The sequence below is a fragment of the Culex quinquefasciatus genome, chromosome 2 (genome assembly GCF_015732765.1).
Source record: "Culex quinquefasciatus strain JHB chromosome 2, VPISU_Cqui_1.0_pri_paternal, whole genome shotgun sequence".
NCBI classification, from domain to species: Eukaryota; Metazoa; Arthropoda; class Insecta; order Diptera; family Culicidae; genus Culex; species Culex quinquefasciatus.
The window spans coordinates 137,644,666-137,654,201 of record NC_051862.1 but is presented as its reverse complement, the minus strand read 5'-3'; the positions used below and the strand labels follow the sequence as shown (position 1 = coordinate 137,654,201).

General features: G+C 43.2%; 1 protein-coding gene across 1 annotated transcript; it reads right to left on the bottom strand.

The window, feature by feature from the left end:
- Positions 1-458: 458 nt before the first annotated feature.
- Positions 459-9,412, bottom strand: LOC6048483 (beta-alanine-activating enzyme). Its single transcript, XM_038256870.1, has 4 exons — positions 9,150-9,412; positions 1,261-3,250; positions 938-1,201; positions 459-883 (listed from the first exon to the last, which is right to left on the bottom strand). Exons 1-4 carry the CDS (start codon positions 9,356-9,358, stop codon positions 479-481), a joined length of 2,868 nt encoding a protein of 955 aa, XP_038112798.1. The 5' UTR covers positions 9,359-9,412; the 3' UTR covers positions 459-478.
- Positions 9,413-9,536: the final 124 nt, after the last annotated feature.

The window sequence follows — 9,536 nt, the reverse complement described above, 5'->3', positions numbered from 1 at the left end:
CTAGAATAAAGCACAGCCCAGACTCGATTATCCGAAGGTTTGTATGGGACTTCAAATAGTCGAATCAGGAATAAAAAATCTTATTTTTTATTTTTTTAACTTTTAACGTCAACTTCGAGTTCTGTTTGTTCTGATTGTTCACAAGCATTAAAACTAAACTGCATCATTATCTCAACATTATTGAAATCACAGCCGAACTATGAAGCTAAAAAATGTTTAGGGACCACCCAATAAACACCCCCCAAGGAACCACGTGGTTTATGGATGGTCCCTTATTTAGTTAATTCGAATAGTTCAGTAGAAATGGTCAGAGATATTATGTTAACTTAAAAGATCAAAATGCACAGTTCTGAAATCACAAGCATAACCATAATGGCGGAGAACTGGCATGTGCTGGCATCTTGCTCAAACAAATCTGTAGGGAATTTCTCAAACTTTCTTCAAGTAAATTTGTAGGCTTTTACTTTGCACCTGATCATTATTTTTCCAAATCACTTAGTCCACTTATATCTAACTTATAGAGATAATTATCGCGACAACCAACGTAAACAACATCTAACGAACCAATAACTGGCGTTGAAAAAACTTCTCCTTCCAGCTTTATCATTCCCACTAGCTGAGCATTAGTCCAAAAGATCATGTTAATATAACCAGAAGTACTACAAGCTACAATTACATTGTTCGTTATAACTAGCCCTGCATATACGGGTGACTGCAATCTTAACTTCCACCTTAATTCAGGCGGTTCATGACTCGCGCAATCCTTCCAACTGTAGCAGTAGAGATGCTTATCGTGGCAACCAAACACAATATCTACGTGGTCTGTTTGTGGTATTACTGTTGGTGTGGAGAAAATGTTTCCATTGACCGAAATTTGCCAAAGCTAGAATCGGATAAAATGTCAAAATTGTTCAATATTTGCAGAGAACCAACCAACCTGAGATCCATCTAGGCATGAGAAACAATGCAACAGTCCTCTTACTTCAGCTACCAAAATCGCCTCGCTACGAGCCACAAAGACGGAAGTCGCAAATACCGGAGATTCGAGTTTTCCAGACCATTGAATTGTGCCATCTGCTGTAGCGAAGGAGCAATACGATCCGTCCAAAGTAGCCACGAATGCTGTTCCGTTGGACAGCGAGATCGGCGAGGATAGAATACCTTTCTTCCCAATTGATAGCTTCCATACGAGTGATCCTCCCTAAAATTTGATCGAGATTTAAGAAACTTGATCTGCTTTCAAGGTTGTTTTGTTTTTACCAAATCTAACGCAAATAGGTTGTAATTCTCAGCGTAGCTTCCAAAGATGATCCTCGAATCGCCTACCAGCGCTTTGCACTTGATCATGCCTCCAGAGTCAAACTTCCACCGAATCGCGCCACTCCACAGGTCAAAACAGTACAGCAGTCCATCGTAACAACCAACCAAACCGCAACCCGTTTCTGCTAGAAAACTAACCGAACTCTCGACACGATCGGGAAGTACCAGTTCCGATACCAGTTCGTCGCTGTCCAAATCCAGCACGATCACCCTGTGGGAGTGACTTCCAACGGCAACGATCGTTCGATTTCTTTTCACGCTCTTGAATATGGTTGGAGTAGCGTCGATGCACTTGCCCATGTCGAATCTAAACTCGATCGCGACTTCGATCCTCAGCGTTGACTTCGAAGGTGGTGGATCTGATCCGCAACGAACATCATCCAGATATGTTGCGGCCTCTTTCAGGGAAACGGTTTTGTCCAACAGCATCCCGATCAAGTTAGGTATACCTACGCTGAACTGGTCCTGAACCGACGTGACGAGCTGAACTGCCTGCATCGAAGTTCCACCGGCGTCAACGAAGGAGCATTCGCGATCGAGCTTGGCTCGCTTTGTAGCATGATCTTTAAGGCTGAAGTTCAGCTGAATTCCTAGTAGTTTGAGCAGCTGTTCAACGAAGAAATCCTGAAGATTCTTTGAGGTGTCTACGTCAGCTTTATCGAAGTATCGCTTCTTCAACAGTTGTCTATCGATCTTTCCATGAGCGGTTAGTGGAAAGCTTTGAACTTGTAGGAGTTCATCGGGATGATGACTTTCCAGTAGATTTACTCGAAGATACTGTCGCAACGATTGCTCGTCAAACTCTTTATCAATCGCTGTGTAAAGTAGCAGTAACTTGTGACTAGTCTCATCGAAAACTGCGAAGCTCTTCGTTAATTCCTGGTATCGATCACCTACCTGCTCAATTTGTGCTAAACTGACTCGAACACCGAATCGCTTAACCATGTCGTCACATCTACCCAGGTAATAGTACTTGCCATCAGCTCTCAGTTCCACCAAATCTCCAGTCCTTCGATACAGAACATCCTCACTCTCTAGCATTCCCTCCTCGCCATCAACCAGGCACTTGCGGACTCGACTGCCCAAATAGAGCTCTCCTCGAACACACTCCGTCGAGTTCAAATCAACAATCTCTGCCGTTTCCACGTCACGCAACTCCAGCTCAACACTACCATCTATTGGTGTTCCCAAAGCCACCTGACCTTCGCATCCGAGAAGTACCTGCTCGATGGTCGCCCAGCAAGACATCTCCGTTATGCCGTATATGTTGAATATCCTCAGCCCACTCTTCTTCAGTTTGTCCAAACCATCCGGAAACGGTTCCCCTCCCAACACGAGGCATCTCAGCGGACTCCCTTCACCCAGCACAATGCGCTCCAAACTAGTCCAGCTCCAGCGTCGCAACAGCGACGGAGTAATCTGCAGAAAGGTGATCCCACCCTCACCAAACAGTACCTTCAGCAAGCGATCACCGTCAAGTCGAATCGTTTCCTCGACAAGAACCAGACAAGCACCACACCTCAATCCGAGAAAGACATCTACTATAAAGGGATCGAACGAGGGTGGTGAAGCCGAAGCGTAGATACGATCATCGGCCGTTAGACGGAATATCTGCTGTAGTTCCTCCAGGTTGGGGAGGATACATTGGGTGGGAACTCGCACGAATTTGGGTGTTCCGGTGCTGCCGGAAGTGACTACGCAGTACGCAATGTTGTCCTGGGGTTTTAGCGGAGGAGGAAGGGTTTCGGTTTTGATGCGAAGCAGAACTACACGTTCGCTGAGTATGTACAGATATTCGAGGATTTCGAAGTTGTGATTCTTTTGGAGGCTAGCGAGCTCGTGCTGGTAGGCAAAGTAATGAGCAGGTTGGTATTTCTCAATATTTTTGTGTATTTTTAAGCAGCAAAATGCAGATTTCGTTAAACAAATTCTGAAAGTTGAAAATATAAATATCTTAGCTCTTTGTTCTGTTAATTGAAAATGTATTACAGTCATCCCACATATTCGGAACAGCTTACAGATCGGCCATTGTTAAAAAAAATCATAGAAAAACGATAATTGAACATAATGATTTGGTTTTACCTCCGTAAGAAAGCTTTTCTTGTGAGCATGATGATGTATAGACCGACTGTATTTTTTTTACGTTTTATTTCATGTTTTTGAAGATAAACATTTACCCTTGAAATCTACAAATTCGGAACACTTTTTCTTTCGGATTCAAACAAACTTAGGTTCTCTCCAGGAGTAAATAAAATCGCTGTCGGGCTATCTGGATGCATCGATTGCCTGAGATATTCAATAAAAATCAAAAATACTCCGTGCATTGTTGTCACATTTCATATGAAAGAAGTTTCAATCTTGTCCTGCTATCTTGACCCACCCCGAAAATCAATGAAAGAGCCAAAGGGGTTTCAGGTCAGAACAAGTTTGACACACGTACATGCCCGGCTACTGTAAACATTTTTTAAACATAATTCGGGACTCCAACGACGAAGTTGACTTTTATAGCTGTCGGCCACTATTGCTAGTACCAACCACTACTAGTGTTTTCCTTTTTATCTACAAGGACTTCACCGCCCTGGGCTCCTAAGTGTATGAAAGTATGGCACGGAGCGACGGCGCCGAATACCCTTATTTACACAAAGAATTTTAGAGCGCCCCCCGCGGAACCAGCGACTCTGGATCGTGAGTCCAGTGCGCGGCCCGATTGATCCACACGGGCGGGACAGCAGTGAAATTTAACCAAACTACGGGACAATGCAAATAACGGCCGACCAAACAGAACATGTTTGTTTTTGTTTACATTGCATGCCCGACTTTTCTATTTATTCAAGGTCAAACATTAAAACGCGTTTTTTCTCGGATCGTCGAAAAAATAGCACGACAGCGTCGATTTCGACGTGCCGCAAGAAAAACGTGTGTTGTTTTATTTGGCTGACATTTCTGTGTCTAAAATTTTGGTTGAAGTTGGTTTACGGATTCCCAAGTTACAATCATATCATGTTTACTACAGTTTGTATAGGAAACAGTTTGGCCAATGTTTGACAGATCCAAACGCGCTGGACACCAACCGCCCTTTACGCCCAGCAAAACTGGCAGTGTTGCAAGCGCAAAACATACGTTGCCAGTGCCTGTTTATTTTGCATCGGCCAGTCTGTTTCCCCTGAACAGTCTGTAATGTTTACAGTTTTCGGGCATGTACTGTACATGCATCAAATGCGTTCTAACTGAAAATCCCTTTGGCCAGTTGTCGCACTTACAGCAATAGAGGAGAAAAGCAACTCGCGACAAAATTTTGAGGCTAGGAATTTTGACAGGTATGATTTTCATAAAGTATTCGCCTCCTTTTCTCTCCCACAGAAAACGTCAAACTATAGGTGAAAAAAAAAAATGTTAAAGTCACTCACAAAATGAACTTTGAATGATTTGAGTTCATTTCTGACGTCACGATTTTCTCCTCTATTTTCAGGATGTCTCAAGATAGCACGCTCTGATCGTAACTGCTTTCATATAAAGTGTGACAACAATGCACGGAGTTTTTTTCGGTTTTTGTTGAATATCTCAGGAACAGGATTGAAATCGAATATTGGGGTTCTGTGAAGGTCAAAAGCTGGGGGATGAAAACAAAGAATGCGTAGCGAAATTTTCAAATGATCCCACTTTGTTTACGTCAAAAAGTAGAAGGTGGTTCAAGCACAAGCGTGACTTTTTCTTTGCACTTTTTTCAAGTTTTCGGGAGAAAAATTACTGCGTCAGCAGAGGTTTGAGAAGTCGGTTTGGAACTAAATGTAAGCTAGAGCTGCCGGAAGTACAGTGCAAATTTTGAGACAAAGTACACCGTCTGGAAAAATAACGTGTTGTACTAGAAAAAGTGAATCGTGCCCACAATTCGGGCGGAATCAACTGTTGAAGACGACCTCCGGATGGGTGCTGAAAAGGGAATAAGCCAGTAGGAAGTGGAATTTTTGGAGAAAGAATGGTTCGATGATGGATTTTACTAGTAATGGTTCTGGTAATTCCGATAATAATTCCAAAAGGGAGCAATTCCATGTCAAATATGGAATCGGTTGTACCGGACCCTCTCCGATTTCAATGAAACTTAGTAAACATGTTATCCTACGCTTATATAAGCCATTTTTGTGTATATGAAGCCAGTTTCACTCGATAATGCCATTCGGGAAGGGCGTGAGTGTTTTAAATATTTTTGATTTTCGTAATATAAATATTGCTGAATCTCGAAGCCGTTGCATCATATCAAAAAGTGGTCAAAGACAAACTTGTAAGAAATTTGACGGGCTTTACGAAAAAATTACACTGAAAGAAGAAAACACTCTACGTTTATAAGATTTTTTGATTTTTAAATGGTTTTTTGATAATTGTTGGCAATTTTTTTATGACAGACTTGAAATGTGGTCAAAGACAATCTTATGGGAAATTGGACGAGCTTTCGGGGAAAAATATTTACGAGACTGGAAAATAAAGTCTGTCTTTTAAAAATTGCCAAAACCCATAAAAAAGTCAAAGAAGTTATGTCACAGACATAACCGGAATGGCGTAGACTACGTAAAGTTTTGATATATGGACATAGAGTTTAGGCCAGGTAACTCAATCGTACCGTGTACGTACCGGTTGTTGAAACGGAATTCGTATACGATTCGAATTCCAATGGAGCATTTCCATTCGAGCAATTTTTTGGTTTTTTCTACAATGTATTCCTTTAGGTCAGCTCCCTCCGTGTACGCACGAGAGCATGCAGCTAGTGCTCAGTGCTCCATCGTTTTTTCGATTTTTTTCGCCGTAATTGATTGTGGTTACCCGCGAGTTTGCTTCTCCAGCATGCCAAAGGCCGGCCGTGGCCGTGGCAGTTCGAGTGCGGCCTCGAAAACCCGCGAAGTTCGTCTACCGGCCGTGTGCAAAAAGGTAAACAAACCAACGCCGTGTCGGCCGCCATCGCGCAGGGGAGCGTCAGCGCTGAAGGCATCGACAAAAGTTACTACATCCTGGATATGTCCCAAGATCACCAGTGCGAACCCGTTCCGGTACTTCCGGTGCCACGACCAGTGGCACATCAACATCCGCCAACATCCCCATCAGGAACGAGTTCCAGATGCTGAGCGACGACGAAGAAAATAACAACTCTGACGGTAGCAGCACTACCGACGACGACGACGACGATGATGGTCGTGCACGGAAAAAGTGCCGACGTCAAAAAGAACAACTCTCCAGCGGAACGTAGACCACCTCCAATTTTTGTTTTGGACACGTTAGCGGACGATGTTGACGAGTTGCTGGAAGGCCTCGGATATTGTCTGAAAATCGGTAAGTCGGCAGTGCAAGTGATCACACTGACCAAAAAGAATTTCGACCTGGTGTTTGAAGAATTGAAGCGTAGCAACTTCAACTTCTACACATTCAACCCCGAGAAGCCCCCTGTTAAGGTTGTCTTGCAGGGTTATCAAGACCGTCCGATCTCCGACCTGAAGGGTAACCTTTCGGACGCCGGAATAAAACCGCGGGAGATTAAAGTGCTCTCGCGCAAGACAGCGGTAACAGGTACACACACACTGTACCTGTTGTACTTCGACCGCGGCACCGTCAAGATCCAAGACCTGCGGCGGACTAAAACGTTGGACGGTTTTTGGGTAAACTGGCGGTTTTACACCAAGAACCCGACGGACGTAGCGCAATGCCACCGTTGCCAGAAATTCGGCCACGGCTCGCGGAACTGCAACCTCCGGCCCCGCTGCGTGAAGTGCGGTGAGTCACACCTCTCGGAGGCGTGCGCACTGCCACGAAAGGCGGACTTGGGGGACAAGGCAGAACAAACCAAGCCGCGCGTAAAGTGCGCGAACTGTGACGGCAACCATACCGGCAATTACCGCGGATGCGTCGCGCGCAAGGCCTACCTCGAGGAGCAGGAAAAGAGAAAAAAGAAAGCGTCCCACCCTCCCCAGCGAAGTACGAGCGCAGCCGTTCCTGCAGCTGGACAGCGTACGGTTCCAGCGGAAAACTCAGCGTTCCCTCCTGGTTGGGGGCGTTCGTTCGCCAGCGTGGTCGCTGCCGGTAGCGGCAGTACGGCCCAGCAAGAAGTCACCGGGGAAAATCTCTTCAACCTGCCGGAGTTCTTTGCTCTCGCGGGGGAGATGATGACGCGGTTTCGGAGCTGCCGGAACAAGGCAGAACAATTCCTGGCCCTTGGGGAACTGATGATCAAACACATCTACAAAGGATAAATTTTCTGTGATCTAGTATTAAGCTTTCTCTTCCTCTATCCCCTTTCCTTTGCAATTTCTGTAAGTTTTTTTTTATAGTTTTTTCTTACTCTTGCTAGTGCCTTAGTTAAAGAAATAATTGTTCCTAAATGGATTATGATGCAACACACAGCTGTAAGGAACTCCAAAACTCTGTTATGCACTTCAAAATAACTCATTGTATCTTGATTATTCACCAATAAAACCGAATTGAATTGAAAAAAATCCTTTAGGGAGAACTGGTTTTTTTTCTACCACTCAAATCGGGAGCAAAACAATTTTTTTCTACATTTTTACCCTGTAAATTCTCAACGTATGACTTAGGACAGTGGTCAATATGGAGACTTTTATGAAAAATTGCCTGGAGAATCGATTCCCTTATTCGGTTTTTGAAACTTTTTACATTAAGACCTCATTTCAAAAAAAAAGTTTCTGCAAATGATTTTTGTATTTTTTACGTGAGTTGCTCCATCCTTAATTTTCCTTGAGTCTGTTAGTAACATCTTAGGCTATTTTCACAAAAAAATGAACTAAAAAAATTGTGGGCTCACCTTCAAAATTTACTTTTAAACTTAAAAATCAAAAATTCTCATAAACGTAGAGTGTTTTCTTCTTTCAGTGTAAATCCCGTCAAATTTCCTACAAGTTTGTTTCGGTTTCGAGATACAGCAATATTTAAATTACGAAATACAAAAATACACTCAACCCCCGGTGGTTGGTCACTTTTTCGTTTGACACTTTTTTAGTTTGTACCCCGTTGGTTGGTCAAAGTCAAACTAAAAAGTGACGAACTGTCACTTTTTACACGGCGCTCACGTACACTATCAAAACAAACGTTTAGTAGTGTGTGTGAACTCCGTGTAAAAGGGGTGTGACCCCGTTCGTTTGACAACAGTTGGTGTCAACCCATCGGGGTTTGAGTGTATTTAAAACACTTATGCCCTTCCCGAATGGCATTTTCTTAATGAAAATAATAAGAGAAAATGAACATCAACAAACCACATTTGCTTTTAACAATAATTTCCCTAATGATCGATTACAATACTTGCCGCTTCTGGCAAAAATAAAATGGTTCCGCTTTGACAGTTAATTCAAAACGGTTCCGTCATTGAGCCTCTCTATTCACCCCAGGTCAAAAGGTGAGATAAAATGACGTTCGTTACTCAATTTGGCTCAAAATGCACATGCGACAATATAGCACGATCAGTACTATTTGACAAAACGTCATCTGAATACATTTCCTTTGGCAAGTTGTCGCACTTCCAGAGTGTGTCAAGATAGCACGAACAGATCGCAACTACCTTCTTATAATAATAGACAACCTTTTAGAGTTTTTTACGGTTTAGCTTCAACTCAATTTGGCCCAACCTCGAAATGCAACAATTTATAGCACCATCACAACGGTATGAATTAATTTTAGTCAAAAATTAGAAATTTAATGATTTGAAAACAGGTTTAAATTCGTAAATTTGTTTTAAACATTATTTCCAGTTACATATCGCGATACCAAGATCTGCCACCTGAGAGATAAGGAAGACCACTGTCTCCCATTACAACGTGCAACAATTTCCGACTTACCCACACAGGACCCCAACCAGCGCCGGGGAATGTTTCAGCGCCACACCAACAACAACGCCCGGCTCCTGCCATTTCTCGATAACTTTCTGCACAACTTTCGCCGCGTTCCACAGCTGCCCGTAGGTGTAAATTTCACTGCTTCCGTTGTCACAATGAAACCGGACTGCACTACGATGCACATGTTCATTGAAAACTTCACGTTTTAACATGTTTTTTACGAGTTTTTGAGGCGTAAATTGTTTGCCGACCGCGTTTCGATTTGTTTACCCGATGAAATGTTTCAGATTCAGGGGTGGGGAAACATTTCAATGCGCGCTACAGGGTGACAAACAAATGAACCAAAATCGAATCGATTAATAATTTTAAGTTTTTTTTTCTGGATAGGGC

What these genes read in the sequence shown, in the direction of transcription:
- LOC6048483 (XM_038256870.1), bottom strand. Translation starts at nt 9,358, where the DNA reads ATGTTAAAACGTGAAGTTTTCAATGAACATGTGCATCGTAGTGCAGTC. An exon ending in CTGGTTGGGGTCCTGTGTGG is followed by an intron (nt 3,251 to 9,149) that starts GTAAGTCGGAAA and finishes TTCAACTTTCAG; the next exon opens with AATTTGTTTAACGAAATCTG. An exon ending in ACCTATTTGCGTTAGATTTG is followed by an intron (nt 1,202 to 1,260) that starts GTAAAAACAAAA and finishes ATCAAATTTTAG; the next exon opens with GGAGGATCACTCGTATGGAA.